At 38.2% G+C, this 24,507-nt stretch overlaps 1 protein-coding gene across 3 annotated transcripts in view; it reads right to left on the bottom strand.

The window, feature by feature from the left end:
• INPP4B (inositol polyphosphate-4-phosphatase type II B) overlaps positions 1-24,507 on the bottom strand; it is a 340,922-nt gene that overhangs the window by 53,178 nt on the left and 263,237 nt on the right. For all 3 annotated transcript variants that reach the window (XM_075090503.1, XM_075090505.1, XM_075090504.1), the window contains 4 exons: positions 22,730-22,907; positions 17,111-17,323; positions 10,902-11,046; positions 641-813 (listed from right to left, as the gene is read on the bottom strand). In XM_075090503.1, coding sequence (XP_074946604.1) covers positions 641-813; positions 10,902-11,046; positions 17,111-17,323; positions 22,730-22,907 — 709 coding nt within the window. The remainder of the gene's footprint in view (positions 1-640; positions 814-10,901; positions 11,047-17,110; positions 17,324-22,729; positions 22,908-24,507) is intronic.

Here is a 24,507-nt window from a genome sequence, read left to right as displayed (position 1 = left end):
CTTAATTACGTTAGGAAAAACATATAACTTAAGAGAACTTAGACTAATCATTTAGAGAAAAATCTATGCGGAAAACATGATCTACAGGAGAGTATCAGAAGAACTTCAGTTATTTACAAAGAGAAGACAAATCTGAGAAGAGACATGCTAAAAGTCTTCAAACACATAAAATACTGCTACAAACTGAAAACAAATAATCTGTTCTTCATTTCCAAGGTGACCAGGAGAAAAAAAATTACCTAGCTTGAATAGCAGCAAGGAATATTGGAGGAATAGACTTGAGAACTTCACCTACGGGTGAGGATACTGGCATATAATCTAGGAAGACTGAAAATAGCTTTATGGATTCTTCTTTGTGCAAAAGGGAGATTAGGTAACATTTTCCATTCCACTGCAGACCTACTTCTCTGATTCAGTGATACAGTTACTATGGATTTCCATTTACTATTAATTCCTCTATCATAATATAAAATATTTAGGTGGATGTAATGGAAAATATATGAAAATGTTGTGTTAAATTGGAAAAAGAAAATAAAATAGAATTTACAAAAACCAAACAAACAGAAAAACACAGACACTGGCATGAATAGTATGTTTAATTATAGCAACAGTAGGAGATAAGTGACACAAGACAACCTACTGCTTGACTAAAGACGATGTCTCTTCTTAGGGTCAGCATCAAACATTGTGGCAAACCACAGGCAAGTTCCTGCAGCAGAACAAACGCCATCGATTGCTTCGCCCTGGTCACCACCTCTCCCATGCAGTCCTTCAGCGTAATCACCAGGGGATAAAGCTGTTCATACCAGTCACCTAGAACAAGACAGATCATCTGTTCCAAACCAGAAAACTTGCAGTGAAAATCCTTTTCAGGACGGAAAGAGGGCTGCAGTGGCTGCGTAGATCGTCCTACAGTTTAAAGTGCCCCTGCAACTCCATCCTAACCATTGTGGTACGGCAAACGCCACCGGAGAATATGCTTAGATGTAGACTCCAGCCTACCATGGAGACTGGGGGCTAAATCCGTGGCCTGAATCCAACTATATCCTGAAGCAATGACTTTTTAACAGACCTAACTTCTCTGTAAAACTTGCATTAAAGTGTCATATACAGGGGTATACAGGGATACATGTGAAAACTCAGCACAAGATGAATACAGTGCAGAAGATCTGTTCTTTCCAGCACTGACAACTTGCTGCGTAAACAAATGAAGTACCATCAAAAAAATAATAAAAAAAAAAAAGGCGGGGCGGGAGGGGGGGAAGAGCCTATATTTAAGAAACAGTGGGTGCTGGGAGGCAAAACAGAAGAACAAATAGATATCTGGAAGGATATTATCTGTCTAATGTATAGGCTGGAAAAATCCTAACCTTCAGGTCACATTCTTTTTTCTTTTTAGCTTCTCCCTATATTGTTCTCTTTAAATATTTAGAGATATTGAACTCATTATTTTTTTAGCTACTTCGAGCAGAGAGGTTTAGAACTATTTTGTAATATGTTTTGCTCTGTTAGAATATATGCTAGGGATATCAGAAAAAAGAAGCTTGTGAAATGCTTGAAAATTGGGACTCCTTAATATATTACAAATGAAATGAAGTGATAACTAGGAATGGAGGAAAATCAGAACAGCTTCTCAGACTTGCCCAGTCTCCCAAGCTGTTCCTGAATTTTTCACAATTTAATAAAATCAGACCTTCATTGTAGTTGCATATGGTTTTGCCTTCCCCTCTAATCTGAGCAAATTAATAAAAACACCACCCTCCTTTAGAATCTACATCTCAGTTGCATTGTTATAGTTTTAAATGAAAGAGAAATCAACACTCCAGAAGATTCTATATAAAAATAGGGAGTGCAACTGATTTAATAGAGTCTAGCGTTGACTCATATTTTCTGTAGATTAGTGTAGTTAAGAATCAATGATAATTAAAATCTGTTCCATTTAAATTGTAATTAGGCGGAAGATAACAGCACATGGTTTCAGGTACCGTTCTGAGTCAGGCCAGTCAAAGACTCCTTAGTACTGAAGAAGTTCTTTAGGCAGAAAGACAGGGCTGCCTGGTGCAAAGCCAGTTCGGCTGTGCTCCAGAAAAATATGTAAAGGAATAAAAGTGTAGCCAGGAAGACTGGAGAGACCTTTGAAAGCCAGGAGAAACTGAAAAAAAAACAAACAAAAAACAAACAAACAAAAAAAGGCACAGGAAAGAGGGAATAGGAACAAGGACAGAGTAGTCAAAGAACTTGAGTTCCTTTGCAAATAATAATGTCTTCGTGGTCAGACAATGTGTGTTTTAACACAGTCATACATATTTAAGTGTGAGTAATACGGACTGAAGAACTATTCCCTGGAAAACAGCAGTTATGAAGATAGAGCCATTGTGAACAAAACAGAACATAAGCCACCCCCAGTTTCATGCTCCAGCAAAAAGAGGTGATTTTACACATGCCATTGACTAAGACAGTACTGACATGCCGCGTGCCAAGGTCTGGCGTACACATTTTAAAGAGACTGCTGAAAAAAACTGAGAGTTTGCAGAGGACATCTACCAAGATTTAGAGTTTAATCTCCTTAAGCCCATGAAAAAGGCTGAGCAGCAACTTGATTTCCTCTCGTCATGAGTACTAACGGGGATGTTTATTCTAGGGAATAAAAGCCAAAGAACCACCGAAGGCCAGAGGCTGCTGTGAGACACAGCCAAATTTAGAAATAAGGTAGACAACAAGGTGTGACATACTGCAAATCAGACTAGACAGACCAGAAAATCTAAACTCTCCTATCTAGTCTTAAATTACAGTAATATATTAAATTAATCAATAAATAAATGCCAAGGAAAGCAACTGCTGTAGAATGAGATTAAAAGGTGTAATGCATACTAAACCAATGAACAGGGCTCTATGTGATAAGAATAGAGTTTGTTGGCTGCTTCTGACAAGCAAATAATGAAAAAGATCATACCTGGCCACTTTAAAGTAGACCTGAGGGTACAGCTAATAGACAGCTGTCCCACTTTCATGGCAAAGCAGAGCTGGATACAGACACAGCCAAGGATCTTGCCAGTACACTGACAGCCAGGGCAAGAGAGAAAAACCTGAATTTCTAGAACTAGCCACACTTTGTAAACCTGCATTTACAATTTCAGGTTATGTGGATGAGGCTAAAAAGCTTTACTGGCACTCTTTTTCATAAAAGAGGGGTCACATACTGGCCACAGGTCACGTAACACTTAGATCTGTTTCTACTGAGCTGCCACTTAACCAGTCAATCTGCACTGTGTATTTCTGCTTCTTTAGGAGCATAATTTTGCACTTGTCCTTACTGAACTGTATCCTAATATTTCAGTGCTCCATTTCATCAAGATCCATTCTAATCCTGCTCCCATGGTGCTTAAAGACTCTCCCAGCTTTAACCATCTGCAAATTTTATAAGCGTCATCCATATTTCATAAGCCAAGTCAGTAATGAAAATATTGAATAATACTGCGCCCAGAACAAATGTAAGTGGATTCTACTTCATGCAGCATTCCAGGTTGGCAGTAAACAATGGATAACTACCTTCTATTATTATTTTCCAAATTATTTTGCACATACCTTGTAGTAGCTTCAAGATCATTTTTTCACAAAGATTTTTTGGGGAGACTACGTGTTTGGAATACCAACTTACGTAAGTAATTTTTGTCAGTATTAGTTGCATTAAGAAGGAATTCAAGGATTTGAGATTCTCAAGGCCATGTTTTCATTACAGGACATTCATACTAAATATATTAAAAATAAATCCTACTGAGTATTTAATGTCCCAAAGAATATGGTGTTTCACTTACACAGGTATTTTGCTTTGCAGAAAACAGAAATTGTAAGTTTGTAGGAAACCTTACCCTAATGACTAAGGAAAGATAAATTATTTTACTGTAGAATATAAATAGAATTGTAGTTGCCAAAAGGAAAGAAGATAAAACTATACCCTCATGTATATTATCCAGTTAAGTCACCCAACAGTCATTACTCCTTGCTTATACTGAAAACTGTTGTTCACAATTAGTAAGGATGTCCAGTCCCCAGAAGGTGGAGCTGGTTAGCAAATCTAAAAGAGGGATTGCATTGTTTCTTGAAAACAGAATATTTATGTATGGACTAGTATATTCTCACGTCTGTCCTTTTATTTTAAAGCAAGTTTAGTGTGTTAAGATCAAAATAAAAGGTGTATCACAGACTGAGGTCTTGGAAAAGACAACTCTAGAGAAAAAAAATCTATACAGCTGCTCAATCTTTGGTCTGTTAAAATCACCACAGGTCACTCGTTATGCTGGATATCCTGCTGCAAATACTCCAGGAAGAACATAAATAACGGTAATTCATTAACAGTGCAAAAAGCTCCAAATATCCATCAGAAGCATCTACTTATAGCAAACACCACAGATTTTAAGTTGCTCCTCAAAACAGAGAAGCACTGTGAAACTGAAGTTTATATTAAAAAAAAAAGCATTATATTTTGAAGCTTACAAGTAAATTCAGTAGAATTTGGAAAATAAAACTATCTTGCATACAAAGGATAAATGAGGAATATTAATGAAATTCAAAAAGATATATTATTTTTAAAGGGAGCTTTAAATTCCTGGTCTAAATTCGGGTTTAGATTACTCTGATCTGTCTTGCCACAATGTTGTTGACATGCGAGGATACCGCTTGGTTACGAGTCACTGCTTACACGTCCAAAAGAGTCTGGGAGAGGTGCAAGATGCCCTCCTTCATGAGAAAACTGGCAGTCAGCTCAGAACCAGCTGTTGCTATAAAGAAGATGCAGGGGGCCAACCATTGGTCAAGACCTCTACTCCTACAGCGACTGATGATAGCTCTGTAGAACCACTTAGGGAAGGGGATAGTACAAATTATTGCTTTTGTGTTTGACTCATTAAAGGACTTATGTTTGACATCGCAGGTGTCAAATTTCTTTTAAGGTAAAATTGCAAAATTTATATCCTCAACAAAGCGGAAAATCCTTTGAAAAATGGCGAAGAATTAACTGGATGAAAAAGACATTAGGAGCAAGAACATAAGCAACAAGCAGACTAACAGGATGACTGTCAGGTCACTCAAGTAGCAAGGGCAGCCTCTCCTGTTTGGAATGTTTAGCATCCAAACAACAGAGTCAAAGCCTACTGATGAAGCAAGGAAGCTTAATTCAAAAATCATGCTAGTCAGCCTTTGGAAAGGAAACTAAAACAAGGCATAAAAGCCAAACACATTAAAATGGAAGGATGAAATTAAAAGAAGTAGTATCACCACTATGCAGTTACTGCAGGATTAAAACAAAAGAGTACGTGCAGCATAAGCACAGAGTAAATACTCCACTTCCATTGCTAACAGAGAGTTGTGGAAGTTCAGTTTATGACAGGATTTGCCCTTTGGTTTCTGGAAAACACCCTTCAGTCCCATGTTCTCTTAATCGACATGCCTGCACAGGTAAATGACCTGCAAAGAACCCAACTGGTCATTTCTACATGCCAATACTCAAGTTGTAATATGTCAAACTGCATGTTTGCAGAACAGCAAGCTCCTGCTCTTTCCAAAATCAGACCCATTGAAGTGCTTATTAGAATGTGCTGGTAATCAAGCAGGAAAAGCCCTAAGGCTTTGGAATAGCACTCCTACCTTTCTCCTCCTGCCCTGGCAATGAAGAAGAAAGCCAATCCTGTCACTGCTGTCTGCACCACATAAAAATCAGTGGAAATCTTTGATGGCCTCAAGTCACCTCATAATTTAAATGGAGCTCAGTTTAACTCTACTACAAGGGCTAAGCTCTTTGAGAAAGGACGAGGGTTTATGCTCATAATTCTGCAGCACTTCTCACAGGAACACCAAAAACCTGCCTAAGCCTTCCCAGTTTTTTTTTTGCAGTTAATACAATAGCAGTCTCCTTTGCACAGTTTTGGTGTCCAAAAGAACAATTTTGAATTCTTGCTGATTTATTATTCCATTGTAATCATCTGAGATTTTCTATACTGTCACATGGATTAATAGTGAACATGGAAACCATCCCATCACACATATACAAGTGTCTTGGCAGCTTTAGTCACAGTGGAAACAGAAAAAGAAGGCGATGGCAGTAACAGACATAAAGCAATCTAATATACTCAAAACATAGCAGTAATGGATAAATCTTGCTCTGTAAGTGTTGTATAATCAAATAGTCTGATGTCTTGTTTAAAAAAAAGTTTGTTGATTCAGGTAAATAGTCGTCCCTTACACATTTTTAAGGTTCTATCAATAGCTGAACTACTTAGAGAAGGTACTGCTGAAGGGGTGGCATTATATGCTGGGCTACATATAGTCCAGTTAAGGACCCTATCAAAAAGAGAAGGAAGATACAAACATGAGAGGGAAAAGAAAAAAAAGTGCAGAAATAGAGTTGATGCAAAGACAAGCTTAAGAGAACAGGAAAGAAAAATGTGAGGAAAAGCAAGGGAAGAGAAAGTTTTTCAGAAGTGGGTTTTTTCCCCTCAAAATAAATGTCTGCTACTCAAGTGAACATAGACCAATTGAGATTTTTTCATCTTCCTGACTACATGATAACTTACGGTAAAGCTTTTCTTCCGAAGATGCAAACAAAACCAGAACACAGTTTTATTTCACATTTCTATCAGCACTGTGTTGGGAGGGATGCACTGAAAGGATACAGAGCCCATCCCTAGAGCACTGAAAGACAGAAGGGTTTAATGTAGACTTACAGAGTCCCCATCAGGTATCAGATTATTCAAGAAAAATTAACTTACATATTCCTGTAGCAATGTCGCTATGAAGAGGTGTTTCCCTTCATTCCAGCTAGGAAATATGGCACCATTCCCCAAGTGCTCTTTGCTACCTATGCTGAAGGTTACCATTGGCCAATTCATCTGCCCAGCAACATAGTTTACGATTCCATAATTCACTTCGGGCAAAATCTGGGTACAATCACACTGCCAGCTTAAATTGTTTGAGTTAACGTGGTGGCTTTTGTGCGTAGCAAATTAGGGAGCACTCGCAAAGAGCCAGCAGAGGAATGGCTGGGTGATAGTTCTGATGGTGTGGTACAAGGAGCAGATGGAAACAGCAGCCTCTTTTAGCAGCACAACTGAACATGGATATCTGTCAGGGGCTGTAAAAGCATAAGAACAAACCACTGTGTTTCACCAGCACCGCTAATGCTGCAGGACAGGCTTTCACATTCTGACTCCCATGGAAAATGAAAAGGCGAAAATAAAAATAATTTAATGTTGTCAAGTAGTTCTCCAAAGCAAACTGGCCTAGAGTTAAAAGAATAAAAAACCCACCCTCTCCTTTAAAATCCATCTTCTCTTCCTGATTTATCCTGCAGAGAAATCATAATCCTGCATCTGATGAAACCATAGCACGTTACCTTGGTAACTGATAACTCAAATTCAGTCCTAAGAATACACTCAAAGGTCAGACTGCATGAAAACTTAGGCTAAGGAAGGTAAAATTCATGTTGAAAGAGTAGAAGAAAAAGTACAAGAAAAAGGTGCCACCGATATTTCTGATTACAAAGATTTGATTCAACAAATATAAGCATGTTGGGAAAAGAAGAATAAGATCACAGGATGCCAACACTGAGACTGCAAATATAAACCTCTTAGGAAGTTCTGAATATATGTTATGACAAGATCTATAGTGATAGGAATATGCTATTGCTCAAAACCATCAAATTATCGTCATAACATTTTCTACCATCTAAAATGAACATGTGTGCTTTCTTTGACATCTTTTTCATTGTTATATGCTAGAAAAAAATGGTACTAAAACAGTCAGGTTCACTAATATTAGCAAACATTTCATCCAACACTTTAAGGCATACTTTCAATGTTTTGGACAAAACCGTATGTATTCCCCCGCCCTTTTTTTTGTTTGGTTTTTTTTTACAAGCCGCGGCACAACTTTTCTTAGGATCAACTCCACAACTGGAGCAGTTTCAGACTGAAACAGACTCAAAGATCTATCTGTGCTCATACATTTGCAGTGTTGTTAATAAAATATATCATACTCAAATTATGGTATAACATATAACTGCAAAATACAGCAAGCTTTTCACGTATCCAATGTTGTGAATCGTATGTAGCACAACATTCTGTATAGGAATGTATCTATGGGTGCAAACACAGTATGATTTTATATCTAGTAAAAAGTTATGAACCCATACAACCAGGCTTCAAATATAAAATGGAAGCAAAATTTATAACCCTAAACTTAAAATCTCAACCTCTGTGTAGGTGCTTCATGGTGCATCCTCAGGTCTTCATGTCAATCTTAAGAGAGGGAGGTGTAGAGAAAAACAAACATATAAATCCACACTCTCATAGAGAAGTCAAGCATGAAAAATTCTGGCCCCAAAGGCAATGGTTTTGAAAACCATTAGGCAACCAACTCTGGCACACACCTGGATGGTTCTTCAGAAAGCTCCATCTTTTAAGTAAGTCCTATAAAAGAAAGCAATTTTAAAACTTCTCCATTTCTACATGACCTTGAAAGTCCTATAAGCTGTCAAAGGCACTGCACGATGCTCCTAAAAAAACATCATTAGGAAATGATGTCTTCCTCAAAAAACAGAACACAAAACCAAAGCATTCTGCCCCACAAACCTCCTGCAGTTTCTATGTGGTAGGGTGTTGCAGAACAGTCAGCACAACTCAACAGAAGCACTGACACTGCTCTCACAGAAGGGCACTTGTACTGATTCAAGAGAAATAGGGAAGGCCCTGAAATGAGGGAAAAGAGAATAATTTATTCCAGTGCCATAACATCTTGGTATTTTTTGTGTCCTTGGCCTGTCAGCTCCAGAAGACAACTCCTCAGCTGAATGAAATACATCTATACTTTCCTAACCATTACAATTATCATTATTGCTTAGCAAGAGGTACCTTTCATTCTATTTGATGACTGTTTGTTATAGTACTTAAAAGGAAGTAACTTTTAAGTTTGGGTTTTTTTTGCTTTGTGAGCTAAAAGCTCTAAGCAATATTTCATTTGGCTCTGTAGGGTGTGAGCCTGAATCAAAGCTAAGAGCACACTTCTTTATAACAAAATGAAAGTCTCAAATGGACTGGATAAATACATTTCGTGGCTTATACAGAATAAGAGAGGACATGTTCTGGGGACTGAAGAGAGTGAAGGAAAATCTGTAAACATTCATGTTGCTAAGCATGTCAGAAAGCACCCAAAAAGAATTATCCTGATTTTTCAGACTAGAGAGAGAGGGGGAAATCTGAAGTTTTGTTCCATAACTATGGAATAAAGCTAAAAACTAGTACATGCGTGTCTTCTGTACACACACAAATGCACCACAGTAACTTGGTGGAAGTTTTGGCAAAAGTGTACTGCTTTACCTGCAAAATACTTCTAATAGACATACTGGATTTCTGCTAACAATAGCAGAAAAGCTTGTTAGCACCATGGGGAAGAAAGGGAGTTAGGCAGAAGAACAAATACTCAATTTTGTTCTTTTAATTAAAACCAGTATGCTTGGGTTCACTTTCTACAGATTGTTTTGTGTGGACAGCTACACCTACCTCACTGTTGAGTATCTGTACCTTCTTCTCTGAAAAAGGTCTGAAAAATGTAGAAAGCTAACTGTGTTGGATACTTTGCATTTGCAAGCCTTTACTAGAGAATAAAGATGATGTCATCTATCTCTCTAACATTATAGGGACACTTGTCTGGTAGACAAACAGGTAAGAAATACTCCGGTCTCTGGACTTCTCATACCAAAACAAGTCCAACACATCTGGCACTGGAAACAAGAATTCCAGGATGCCAGCACAAATCTCTCATACTGGTAAAAATGCTGACGTTGCAGCTGCATTAAAAATCAATACTACAACCAAAATCTATTGCATGAAACTCACCATTAATACACGCATGATATACACCTGAAAAAATAGTTTTAATTCTTGTTATGTAAGAAAGAAATTACAAATGAGCTCTAATAACTTTAAAACCTTTGATATAAAATTATGTCATTAAAATCTGGGGCGGGGGAGAACATGTAAAGGAAAATATGGGATAAAATACACTATTAAAAAAGCCAAAATTATACAAAACTCCATAAAGTGATTGTTGGGGTTTTGTTGTTTTGTGTGGGGTTTTTGTTTGTTTTTTTTTTAACTGAAGAGTGGCACAAGGTTTGGTTCTGATTTCCTTGTATTTCGACTACCACCATTATCACTGAGGAGCTGTTTCACTTCTTGCAACACACCTGCACATCAGAAAGTCTTGTCATACTTGAAGCAAATCTAATCTCTGCTTAGAGAAAGCAACAAAGTATGTAGCCACAGGAGATGATCAGATTTGGTGACTAGGACCTGCTGTGGACAAAGTTTTCTTTGTATCATCTCACAGAATCACTCTACATAGCCTTCAGTATTGACACAGATTGACAACTGTATTCAGGAAAAAATTAATTTTTAGCAAAACAGAAAACAAAAATCAGTATATCATTTCAGAAAAGTGGAAGGGTTTACAGGAGAATGACACTGAAACAGAATGTTCACCTTTCCTTACAAGTTTCCTATGGGGTAAGACACACTCCAATTTTTTTTTTTCTCAGAATGGTATATCCAAGTAAAATCTAAAATAAATTAAACTACACCATCCTTCAACAGAAAACACTGTGGTTTCAAAAGGTTTTCATTGTAGCACAAAACACTGAGCAAGGCAAGCAGGGCAAGCAGTCTGAGCACACAATGGAGCTGTAATCTGATGAACAGCATCCCATCATTCAAGGCTACAACTGTGCAAAACCTTGCTGTTAGCACTCTCATCAAAGATACTGTTGACTCTTCTCTATATAATTTTTCTGTGAATTTTTCCATTTTTATTTACTCTAGTCAACGATTTAAAAAAAAAAAAAGGTTTCTTACCACCTGTATGCAACACTTTGCAATCTGCTGCTGAAGGGTCATTTTCACCCTCTTTAACATTGCCGACGTTGTCTTTTTCAAGCAGTCTGTCCACCATGGCAATAACACAGTTTAAACTCTTCCCCACATTGGCCCACACCCTGTCCTGAAAAGAGCACAATTATCACTGCCCATTACTGAAGAAGGAAAAAAAGAGACAATACTAACTTCTTACTAACACTTTAAAGTGGAGACAGAGACATGCAAATTACTAGAAGTATTAGGTGTCAGCTATATTACCATTTTTCCCATTCTTCAGCCTACTACCAAGTTAAGCCTTTTTCATGGAGTTTTTCTTGCAGTGTAAATGACTGAACTGAAATTGTTTGGGTTTTTTAGACCCTGGAAAAAACATGTGCTTCAAACTCTACATGAAAATGCATGCAGAGTTTCAGGTCCAATCACAAGGAACTGAGCAGTTTGTCCATTTGAAATACACTGTAAGAGCATAGACATACAAAGCCTTGCCAAATCAAATCTCACGTGCAACTGTCAGCTCTGCCATAGTACTTGACAACCTCTTTTGATAATTTAACATATCCTCTATTTTATCACATCAGTTACTCTGTTAAAGCAAATGTAAAATTAAAGGACTAGAATTAGAAACTTGCTGTCGTGACATGTTTATTAGGTAACAGAATTTCAGTTTTGTTCTTGACCTCTCACATACACTGCAACCATCACACTTACCTGAGTTTATAATAAACATGAGAATTACAGAAGTAATAGAGCGATAGAAGAAATTCTGCACGAGCAGAGAACAAAAGAGATCATGTGGAATCAAAGAAAGAGCTATTATGGAACAGAGACATAGGAAGGGTCCTTCAGTTGCTGGAGGCTGCAGGAATTGAAGCTCTTACACCTACTTTTGTGGGGCTGAATAAGAAAAAGGAAAAAGCCAAGCCTTACAAGACATGAGGCTGCACATAAGGCTAGCAAGCAGACTAAAACCAAAACATAACAAACCCACAAAAAAAACCCCTGTATGTGTTTTAATGCTGAGTCATTCTGAAACTAATGCAGAGCAACCAGGGTTTGCTTGCGGGTTAAAAATAGGAAGATAATATCACTGTGCTGCTTTCTACTTTATGATATAGTAGCCAGAAGCATTATGTATATGTCAGGCCTTGAGGCATAAAAATGGAGTTGCAAAAGACAACAAGAGAGAAGGTTAAAGAAAACTGAAAACTCGGAGAAAAACCATAGTTCATATAAATGGTAACACTAGGAAGTTGGGTGAAGGCAGAGTTAGAACTACTACTAAGGCAAACATTTAATCCAAGATTTATTTTCAATTACATGCCACACTTCTTAGGCCATTATCTTGACTAGAGGGGTCTGATCTCTCCCTCTTCCCTCCACTTGAGGGCACACTCTGTGACAAGCGGCCATCCTGCCCTGGGGACGTGACATGGGCCTGCAGACAGAAGCATGTACTTGCTGAATCTGTACGGCAACACAGATCCTCTCCTCTAGTCCCCCAAACCTGATTCCTTGAAAGATCCTGTAGGACTGCCTTAAGGACAAGTGAGCATCCAGTATTATCAGTGGGTGTAGAAATTATGGTTTGATCCTCCCCCTAGATAAACTCATGCATTAACCCCGCTATGAAAAAGTGTTGTCGGTTTACAAGAGGCAAGAAGCTGGTCACTCTCATGCAGAACTGGGTTTAACCCACAGATTATTTAAGTACTGCATGTACAATGCGTCAAGGGGAAATATCTGCACCTGTATGCATGAAACAGATCATTAGACACATGACTATCTAATATTCACATGTGTAGATACAATTTAAAGCGAAAGACAGGGGACAGGCATAGATTCCTTCAAAAGTTTCATCCTGTATGTACCTCAAGTGTTCCTGAAAAACATGTAGAACACGGGTGAAATCACTGATTTCCACTACCCACAAGCATTATTTTTGGCAGGAGGATTCTACGAAGAGCAATCAAATACTGCAAATAATAAAAATTCTGGCCCCAAATAACTGCAAGTTTTACTAGAGAGTAGCAAGGAACTTCAGCCTTGTTATTCACTGAAGTTGCTGAGGTATATGAACTCAAGTAGCTCAGTGTAGCTACAGCAATGTGATTTCCCTCCCCTCTCTCTGCTGGGGGAGTTTAAACCCAACACAAAGAGTGTTAAGCTCTTAATGAGCATCTGGAGTTACTGCACAAGCAACACACATATGAGCCCTTGTTCCATTTTGGAAAGAATGCTTTTCTTTTTAAACCAACTATTAACCCAGCATTGAGATGATGTCTATACAATATTTACACAAACATTCCCCGAGGGTTTTAGAAGCAAAATGAATAAACATCTGTTGACAGAAAGCTCACTTTTATTATCATATATCTGGTCTTTTTACATTTGGCCAAGTAAGACAGAGAGAGCAAGGGCCTGTCCCACAGCTCTTTTTCTCCACATAGGAGGTTCCTAGGATTAGACACTATCATTATACGCAGACAGAAAAAGTAGATGTGTCTACCATTCATTGCGACGTTATTCTGTCTGCAGCAAAGGTGGGCGCATTTTTCCAAGAGGGCTGCTGAAATTCTGCAGTTTGGTAAGAACAATTCTCGAGTAAAAATGCAGTTTGCACTCAATGAAAATCACGCGGCTCCCTATTATTCCCCATGAGAAGGAAGCCATCCATTTCACATTCTTTGTCATCCCTTACTATTCCCGTAACATTTTCCTGTAGCCCAGCACACTTTCCACCCACCTTTCACCGTCTTAAGTGGTCTATTTTCAATTTGCCTATGAACCACCTCACAAGTGATCTTTTTGCAGCATGTACCACATTAAAGGACAAAATATACCCACAGCCTCTCAAGTAAGCATTCTTATAAGCTCTCTATGTGAAGTGAGGGATCAGAAGAAATAAGTCTTATTTCTTGATACACTGAACTACTGAGGCCCTAGGTTCCTAAGCAGGATGCTTCTATCCTGATACCAGTTTTCCCACCAGCTGCTGTGGAGCTAATTGGGTGGTAAATCTACTCCTCTGGTGAGAAAGAAAGAGAGAAACAAGGTCTCTGGCTCCTTCTCATTACTGCTTCTTTAAGCTCAAAAGTCAAGCCAGTGACAGGAAAAATGGAAATCTGTAACAGGGCTTGACCCTGTTGGGACAAGGCAACAGCACATTGACATCATCTATTTCTTCCAAATTTTAGAAGCCATTTGGGATGTTAAGGAGTCCCAGCAAATGTGGTTAGGTGATACTAGTTAAAAATGGCCATGAGTTGCACTTCTCTTGCTGCCTCTGCTGTGGCACTGGTAGGCATGCATTCATACTCAATGATCTCCTTGAAAAGTTAGGCCTTGGCATCACAGAAAACTTTTCTTAGGACATTGAAAAATGAACCTTCTTTCATTCACCCAATTCAAAAATGTGATTATTTCCATCTGCTCTGAAAGTATCATTAAAAGGCAATTCAGCTCCCTCATTTCAGAGAGCAGGAGTAGAAACTATTTTCCTGTCATTGCACCTGACTGGATGTCTTCCTTCTAAGCACTGCTGACCAGTGAGTCCCAGAGGCTGCCTTTCTGTTTTTAAAGGATTCTCAGGCTTTCTAAATTCACTACAGAGCTCCTCAGTCACCTCTTGTCCTTCCATATAGACCAGTAGAGTTGTGTGCTTTACTTGTGCCAAGTATGGCACAGCAACTGCACTCCCCAGTGCTCTGAAGATACAGTGTCTCCTTCATGTGGGCTGACAGCCATATATTACCTTAAGGTTCTTTTGAGGTACGCTGACGGATAAAGCAAATATCTTGTGCATTATTAACGCCCTTTTGTGATGTGACAGTGCTTTGGAATGGAATATATTGTACACAGGTCAGTATTTCAGACCCGTGTCTGAATACCATGTCAGTATTTGTATATAGCTTATTTGAAACACCATTTTGTCTGTTCTTCGTAGCTCCATGTTAAGTAGTCAGTCAGAAATGTAGAGCAGAAACAGCTCCAAGTGGCAATGTGCCCACCTTTTCTTGTATTATACATGACAACATGCTTTGTTCCCTCTTGCATGGAATTCTAGGATGGCAGAAGCTGCTGGCAAAAGAAGAGAATATCTACCCAGAGGCATTATAAAACTCTCAAGTTAAATATTTTTCCTTCACCAGTAATGCTTTACTACTGCCTACATGTAGTGTACCAATACAAATAGCTCAATCCATACTGCTATCAGCTACTGAATATTTGTACTTGGTATCAGAGAGGTGGCAAAACAGTATTGCTATTGAGAAGGCGGCTTTTTTGAAACACTGGTCACTCAGTGAAAGGGCACCCTGCACAAGAAATTGGAAGTCATTCCTCAAAGATAAATCTGGATGCCAGGGAAGAGTGTGGGTCTCACCTGGTTTTAAACATTGCCTGGAATTCACTTTTGTGATGGTCATAAGGTAATGCAGTCATTGAAAGTGGATGGAACATGGTTGGCTTAAAGAGTTGTTGGATATCACTGACTTAGATTCTGGGCAAAACTAAAACTGAAATTCTAAGTGTAAAATGCAACCCTGGTGTGTGATAATAGTGGGGAGAGACACACACAAATAAGGAGGACTGTGCATACAAAGCAATGTATCTCAAAGTTTTTTTCCTTTATAGTTGACTTTCAGAGTAGATTAAGCATTTTTCAAATTTTACATGCATTTATTCTTTCTCTTTTCATCATGCTAATGACAATTTGATCATTAAAACTTGCATTATTCGTTACCTCCATCAACAGAAAGAACTGAAAATATTGGAAGACTGATCTTTCAAATTTAGAAAAAACAAAATTTCTCTAAGATTTATGCTGTCTTAAGTTTGACAGTGATTTTGACTCAGTTTAACTCAGAAAATACTTAAAGATACACTTAATTTTAATCAAGCAGGTAATCTCACTAATTCAGCAGAAAAAATATACTTTAAACAAATGTTTAAATATTAAATATTAAATATGTTTTAATAAATGAGGACCAGGCACCTGGCAGAAATAAATTTTTTAAAAAATCAATAATGAAATACAGTAAAGTGAGCTTTTCTGCAGAGACAGAAGTACTAAATTAAAACACAGCTTGCACAAAACTGCCATTTTTCCAATGCAAAATTTCTCCCTTTTATCAAATCTATTGTGATATTTATTTTTTCTGAATGTTTCAACAGCTGGAAACAAACATTTTGGCTTTCATTTAAAGGACAGAAGAACCATTCTAGCCCCTCAGGTTGTTGAGAAAACACAAAAAAGTGAATTGAAGGCTCTAAAACCAGAAGATGAGTAAAAGAATGAGTTATTTATTGTTTAAATCTCATGACTACTTAATGCATGGGGTTGGAGATAATTGTCTTTTCTCTAGAAGAAAGATATTCTTCCCTTATTTGTGGTATGGATGAAAATTACAGCTCAGGTGTAAGTACTGTAGCTCACACAAGTTATTAATTATTTACAATAGAGATTAATATGCTGGCATCCTTTACATTTATGAGAATACAGTGATGAACTGAAAGTATGAGCCTGAACTGAATAAAAATAGCTTGAATTCAGGGTATATGTAACAAAGAAGAAGATTTATAATGAACACATCCACCAAAATAATTAATTTACAAAATCTCAGCCATATAAATAATACCAATCTTTGAAAGATATGCTAAGAATGTTAAAATCTGAAAGCCATGTTTAATTCTTTTATGCAATCTCAGACATCCTTGAAGAACAGCGTCTAAGGGAAAACATCCCTGTTTTGCTGAAGGTTAATTCATGTGTATTTAAACTATTTATAGTCAGTCTTGGGGAGAAAAAAAAAAAAAAAAAGGATTTTTCCTTCATAATAGCATATGCTTTTCCACTCTCCTTTAATCTGCTTAATTAGCAAAAAGAACTCAAGAAAGAGCAAAGAAAGACTATTTTCCTATCTGGGCAATAAGATACGTATCATCCTCACTGTTACATGCACAACCAAGCAGTCACACAGAAGCGCACTGTCCTTAGGAAAATTCTTTCAAGTTAGTTTCAACACATACAATGGATCTGAAAAATATTACTTCACAGTTTTGCACTCCTTCCCTTCCCACCCACCCCCCACCCCCAGTAACATGTGACAAGGACACTTAGGGCTTGTATTTGTTTATGCTGATTTGTAGGGTTTAAAATTGAATACAACCAAGAGTTTCTGACTACTTACCCACTCTTCCTCATCATACTCAGAATGATGGGGTATAGAGTCCTGTCTTTTAATCTGAGATGGATGATCCTGATGCTGTAAATCACTCCCCTCTTCTGCACTGTTCCTAGGGGCAGCTGGTTTCTTGAGGACACAGCCAGGCCGGGCTGTGTACAGTGCTAAAAGGGCACTTCTGACCAGCTGATCCTTAAATGCATGTACAAATAACTCTGTCTAGGAAAAAAAATAAATGAAAAGGTTAGACCAAAGAATGCAATACTGCAACATAGCTATTGTAATTACCCTTAGGCAGAGTAGATATTTGTTTCAGGCTAGCCTGAGAGGCAGAAAACAAAGTAAACCAACAAAAAATTAGGAAAAATTCAAGGGGTTTGGGACATCATCACATTCTACAATCCCATTGTTGTAAGCATTAACTTAAAAGTACAGTAACTGTCACAGAGATCATAATCTTTTCACACAATCCTATTTTATTTGAGTTCCAAATTTTGCCTGCAGAGACGAGCCTCTACAAGAACCAGTTCCAAGAATAACAAAGCATGCTCAATAATTTCCAAATAAGTGTCAGATAAAACATGATTAACAAATTTAAGGATCATCTTAAATAAAAACACACCACTCTACACTGCTGAGATTGCAGCATCTGCAAAAGCAGTGTTTCCAGAGCTAGATTTTGGTATCAACCCAGATATCAGGGCAGGTGATGACATCTGATTTCTCGGTTTATTTTATTTATTTTTAAAGAAAGGAAACCTTGAAGTAGTTTTCCCAGGCTCCCTGAAGATGTTATTCAATCACTGTATCTTTTTTTTTTTTTTTTAAATCCTTCTTGTTGACTGTGACAGCTGGAAGTTTACTGTATTTTTAAAAACTTCCAACCTGCCTGCATTATTTATCTTCCCTTCCACCTCAATGAGAAAAGGAAAATGCTTTCTGCATACAGTCTTTAGCATCTCTAGACTGTGTCTCCACATAACAGCACTTGCTGCTGCCACCAGTCTGCCACACGTGCCCATCTCCTGCAGTCACATACAACACGTGGCCCTACCTCCGCTGCTCCTCTTACTTTGGAGGTTGGCTATTTGCTCCTTCAGCTGACACAACTTACTGAGCAGGAGATGGTGAGGTGCAAGGACATGGTCCTTTTCACTACAGGGTGGTAACCACCAGCAAAGCCGCAGTGACAGACGGCTGGGGAGAGTCACAATTTTGGTTACTTCAACAACATTCAGGGTTCATCTGTCAGAGCAGAGAGAGTACACGCGCGGTTGCCATGTCACATCCCACCCAGGCTGCTATAGCTCCTCTCCCCAGTCAGGGAGCCCCAGTTCACAGGTGATGATGAAGCACTGTTTCACATTTCTTTCACAGCACAATTACCTGAATTTATTTATCCCAGGTCAGTGGGATTTAGTTGCCCTCCTATTTGCCCAGAACACAATGGATTGACATGTGCAGATTCACATGCTGAACTGCCTTTCTGCACACCATCTTAATTAAACAGGCATGCAGAAAAGTGTGTAGATAAGAGTCAGAACAACCAGCCTCAACAAGCAGTTGCACACGCTAGGAAATGATAGAAATAAAGGTTACCCAGCCAAGATTCATTCAGCCCTTTCACACTTCTTATGCAAAACCTGGAGGAAAAGTAGCAAATAAAACCCAAACCAAACAAGTTTCAAGTGTCAGCATCTGTCTTCCTGGAGATCCTTCCCCCAGTTTCTGCACTTCTTTCTTCTCTTCTTATCCCATCCCTTTTTGCTAGTACTTGCTCCCCTTTTGTATGCCTCTACTCCTACTCAACTTACTTTTCTTGCTTTCCTGCCTCAATACCCCCTCAAAAGTTTACTGACACTTAGACCACAATGGTCAAAGTAAATGATGGTTTTCTAAATGCTCCAGCTTCTGGGTTAGGTACCTGCTTGAGAAGTTTCTGCTTTCTACCATTTTCACAATGTTTAAGAAAAAAGTATTTTTGATCCTTAATGGTTACATAGAAAGGCTGAAAATTTGCTGCAAATAAAACTAAAAAATCTTAGAAATAAGAACCTTGGGGATATCTAAGCTAAGTTATGATTTTGTAAACAAACATCAGGAGGACTTTCAGACCTGCTCTGGGATTCTTTGGTGGTTGGGCTTGGCAACACTATTCATGTCCCTGGCAAATTTACCACACCCATTCTGCCTCTTCCTTACTAACTTGGTGCCTGAGGGAAAGGGTGCTTAGAGACAGTTTTCTTACATGTAGCCCTCAGGACTGCCTCATGCTAGTCCTGAACTGCACTGTAGGAGAATTTCAGTTTTTTACATATCCAGCCTCCACATGGTGCATGCTCAGAGAATACATAGGCTGGGGAACATTGCTAGTGAACCCTACCCATCTTCTATAAAGAAGAGGCAAAGTGAGACTTGCGGAGTTGTCTTTCCTTGCATGCTAACAGCAGAGCTCCTCTTCAGGACTGTTCTCCAGTTCCCTATCAAGACAGTCCAAAATACTTTACTTGTCTGTCCTTAGTAATGACAACATCATGGTTTTGCTGAGGTTTTTGTACCTCCCTGCCCCCTCGAAGTCTGCTTGAGATCGATTCAGGTCTCTGCATTGAGCATGGTAGACTCAAAAGCTTTAAATTTCAGAAAATTTTAAGTATTGGACAACTTGAAGTAAGGAATGCCCACTATGACTGCAATGCATATTAGGTATCTATCTGAAAAGTTTAAGTAATTTAATATAAATATTTTATAGGGAAAATTCATTTTAAAAAGCAAACTGGCATGGAAGTGGACCTCCATTTTTTCACAGGGCCTAAAATGCTTCTGTAATTAAATTCCATGCAAGGATTCCATTGGCTTACCAACAATCTACATTTTAACTACATTTTCTTACATCTCAGTACAGCTAAATTTGCAGAACATCACTATTTATAAAATTGTATTGAAATCACAGAACAAGTCTATACAAAGAAATGAAAACTTTGCAAATTCTTTTAGATACTTGACTAAAGAATATTTCTGCAAACAAAGATAGGCATAGCTGTAAAATGAATTTATCAAGCCTTCTGCAAGCTGCAAATGCTGATACACTTGTCGACAGCTAAAGGCTTCCTTAATCAATTAACAGCAAGTGTTGATAAAAGGTTAGTCTCAGGAAAACCCTACACTAAACTGTAAATCATATATAGAGAAGTAAAACCATGCTTAATATGAGAAAATAAGCCCAATTTAAGAAGCAGCAGTGGAATTACTTGATTTAATTTTCCACTTTCAATGCATTCAGCCAGTCCTTCCATTTCTAACAGAAATACTTAACTGTAATTCACATTACCGATAGCTCAGACACACTCACTGCTACCTAATGTTTTTAGAAATAATTATTCTATATATCAAGCTTAACATTATCTTAAAATAAGAAGCGGTATGTTTTTTAGTAAACTTGAGGAATTTAATTACCAGGCAATAATTTTTACAACTTCTTCAAACAGCTGTTTAATTTCTAAATTTCTATCACGTTAAAATGAAAGAGAACATTTCTGTTTTGCATATTGAAAGTATCCAAAGGTGGGACAGCAGAAGTATCTCATATGTCTCAAGAATTCAGGTAGGCATCACGTAATTCTACCCAGAAGAGCACGCCAACCTATCTTAAATATAACCAGGGACACTCTGTTAGTCTTGGTTCTCCCATACTGTACCAGATTATATAGATAGGTTATCTTAGGATATCAAGATGATGCTTTGTATTAACCATGAGGGATCTAATTGCAGCACTGTGTTGATTCACCTAATTTGGGTTTTTGAAACTTAATATCGCCCTTCCTTGAAGTCGTTTCTTGGCCTTTCCTTTCCTCCCCAACTCTATTCCCTTCTTTACAAGCAGCTGTCCCTCCACACTAGCTTCCTCAGCAATGGTCCCACCCTCTTTCTCAATTATCATCTTCTCCTCGAGTAAATTTGGAAATAGACAGGGAAGCAGGTATTCAAGCATTCATGCAGCAGTTGTTCAGACAACTGGATTAATCTCTTCCAAGCAAAAGGTGGAGGTTAGATAGAACCTACGGGCTGTCAGGTGGACACCTCTAGGTGAACTCCTGCTTCCACTTCTGTAAACCTGTGTTCATATACTAACCAGCAATTTAATCCTGGCCCTGAGAAGTTGGTATGAACATATATAACTGATCCACCAGATCTAAATTTAAAATATCCGAGACTTCCAAACTGAATGGATTGTCTTTTCTGGTCCTTTTCTATAGTCAGACTCTCCAATAGGTGATGATTCAAACAGTGTGTTAGTATCACAGCTGCCTGCAGCCACTCTGAAACAGTCCACTTCTCCTGCCCAGAGAGGCAACAGTGGGAAGAGCAATGCAAATGGCTACAGCTAACATACAAATTCCTTCGCAACCAGGTCTTGACTCTTTGGAACAAACACTTTTTTGTTGATCTGCTTTACTTGCGCGAGCACATTTCTTTGAATTAACTGTTAACAGAGCAGCTTTACTTTTTCTACCTGCACCTAAAAAAAGCCTCTTTCGGTACCACATGGAAAGGTACGCTATAACCGCCACAACCCCTCCACTAAATTCCTCCCTTTCATTCCCAGGCTGAACTCTACTTCTCTATATAGTCCTGACATTCACAGCGACTCCCAGGTTCTCAGAGTTACCATGGGTTTACACATCTATAACCGAGAGCAACGTTTATCTTCCCCGTGGCTGCAATGCAATGCCTTCCCAGTATGTGGCTGAACTCAATATTCAGATTTGAAACTCTCCCATCGAACAATGTACTGCTGGGATAATAGTGCTCAACAGACCACAGGGGTTGCCACTTCCCAATAGCTGAAGATATATGGAAATGGTTATTGATAGTGTTATTAAGCCATATTGAGATCACATTACAGAAGGTATGGCCCATGAAGAGATGGGAAACTTCTTTCAACCCCTCTGGTCATAGCTATAGTGCTTAATATTTTTATAGGATAACATACACTTAAAAGTACTTCAGACTTCAGCTAATCTCCAATATCACTCTGTGAGACAGGTGGAAAATATTATCTTCCTTAATTTAGAGCTAAAGAAAGTAAGATGAGGAAGAGCCTACAGCTACAAAGGAATATAATAGGAGAAGGAGGATTAAAATTTGAGCCCTCCTGGCGCCAACTTCCTAGCTTCTCCTTCCAGACTGCATCACCATTTCTGATCATGCTATTACTCTAAACCTTACACACAAACCTGGCTTGAGCTACCTCCCACAGGCAGTTGCTCAGTATCACAGAAAGAGAAATAAAATAACCGTTTATCATACCACAAAATTATTTACAATAATCTGGTTTTGATAATAGCCAGTATGTGGCCACTAGAGGATAATAAAGACACATGAAATTAAATTAGTTATACTTTCAAATAAAGACAAACTTTATAGATTTCATTAATTTTTTATATGGAAAGCCTACAGAAATACTAAATAATATTTTTTTTTCTGATAGCAACATTCTGAAGCTTATTTTAGCAGAGCTTATTTAACATTTCCTTATGCTATGAAAGTCAATTTATGCAGAAAAAATGCCAGCAGTTAAAGACTGGGTTATTCCATTTTCCATTGCAGTGAAGATTTGAATCTTACTTTTTCTGAAAGCATCTTTAAAGAATTCTTCAAGCTGTCTGGAGAATGCTGGCTTGCAGAATTAAGCAGCAGGTCTGCATGGCTTGATATGAGAGGTTGTAGATGATTGATGTTGCTGAGAACTTCTTTTGCCTTGGCTGTGTTTTCAGGTGAATAGTAAATACACTGGTATCCGGTACTGTAATTACGAAGGAAGAGTCACATAGTGTCAAAATATTTTCTGCTATTAGTAACAATGCTTAATGTGCTAAAAATATCACCAGTAGTTTTGCAAAAAGTGACAGATACCTGAACTTCACTGACATAATTGCAACGCACCTGCCTTTAAGGGTATAAAGAAATCCTTGCTTGAACAGCAGAGTACAACAGACTGCCCACCACCAAATGCTCCAAGTAGTACCGTTCAACCTAATCATCCCCTTGAGTGATCGACATAAGAAAAACAGATTTTTGTTTATTTATTTTAAAAAATGTAATTCTGGAGAAATGAAAGTTTTGACCAAGTCAGGTAATAATCACAAAGAGCATAAGTCTCCTTATTTTTCCAGGTGAACCCCCCATCACATTTCTAACTCCCTCACTAAGTCTTTCAAAATGAGTCATTAATGCTTAATTGATCAGTGGCCCACACTATGGTTTGATTAGCACCAGCGATGTCCACAAAGTGGTGATAACCAGAGTTATTTCCAATAAAACCCAAGTGTCTAATTTGCAAGAAAAGCCAGAAATGGGGTGTGGGAGTTAATTACTACAAAAGAACGCAAATGTATACTGCAAACTTCCTACTTTCCTTCTAACTGTTCACAAACCACTGCAATTCTTTTGCATGACTTTTTTCCTATCCCTGTTTTTTCCCCCAACACTTACTAATTATGCAATATCCTTTCATTCCATTATTCCAAAGTACCGTTTTAGACAGCATGCACACACCTACTGGTTCTTCATTGTAGTATACATCTCCTCACCTAAAACTCTTGTACATAATCCTTCCCTTTATAAAGCCCTGCTTCAGTCTTTCAGAGAAACTAACCAAAATCTTTTGCAGTTTCAGATTAACCTGTAACGTTAGCACAGGAAGAAACATAGCCAGGTAACTCCTGGAACATTACCAATGCCAGAGCAATGTACATACTACTCCCTGGTTGCTTCTGTATGTGTCTCCCTTCTTTCCTCATGCATCCTTCAGTCTCTTCCACCCTTTCCCCACTGATTTAATTTCTTTCTGAATTTCACATATCCAGACCTGGATTTCAACACTCCTGCAATCCTTTGAACTTCACACATTGCTTTTCATTTCAGTCTCTTCACTCCCCCATTTCCCCTTTATGTATTCTAGTGTCCCTTCCAGTTTCTCCTCATTAGGTCTCTACACATTGGAAATTAAATTTAATTCAGTAAAGGACATAGGCAATGCACATTCAGAAGCCCAAAAGAAGTGACTTCCATAAAACTTAAAAGGCTTAAGTCTTTTGGCAAAAAAGGATAGATTCAAGCAGTATTAAAATTAAGCCTCTTCCTTAGATACCTTGCTGAGTTACAGTCCCAAATTCCACAATACCTCAGCCTATTTTTCTGTCTTTCACCCATGTCTCCATTTTTAGATACAATTCTGTGCAGAGGCAGTCAGGACGAACAGCATCTGAGTCAGTGAAACTTTGGCATCATCAGTCATGCTACTAGCCACACCAAGGTTACTGCGTGCCTCCAATTCGCAGTCCACTACATGAGTTGTTAGACTGTTGAGTGCAGAGGTCAGAATTCTGAATATTTCAACAAAA

The sequence above is a fragment of the Phalacrocorax aristotelis genome, chromosome 4, assembly GCF_949628215.1.
Source record: "Phalacrocorax aristotelis chromosome 4, bGulAri2.1, whole genome shotgun sequence".
In the NCBI taxonomy this organism is placed as follows: Eukaryota; Metazoa; Chordata; class Aves; order Suliformes; family Phalacrocoracidae; genus Phalacrocorax; species Phalacrocorax aristotelis.
The sequence above is the reverse complement of the archived record's forward strand: the minus strand, read 5'-3'. Positions and strand labels throughout refer to the sequence as shown.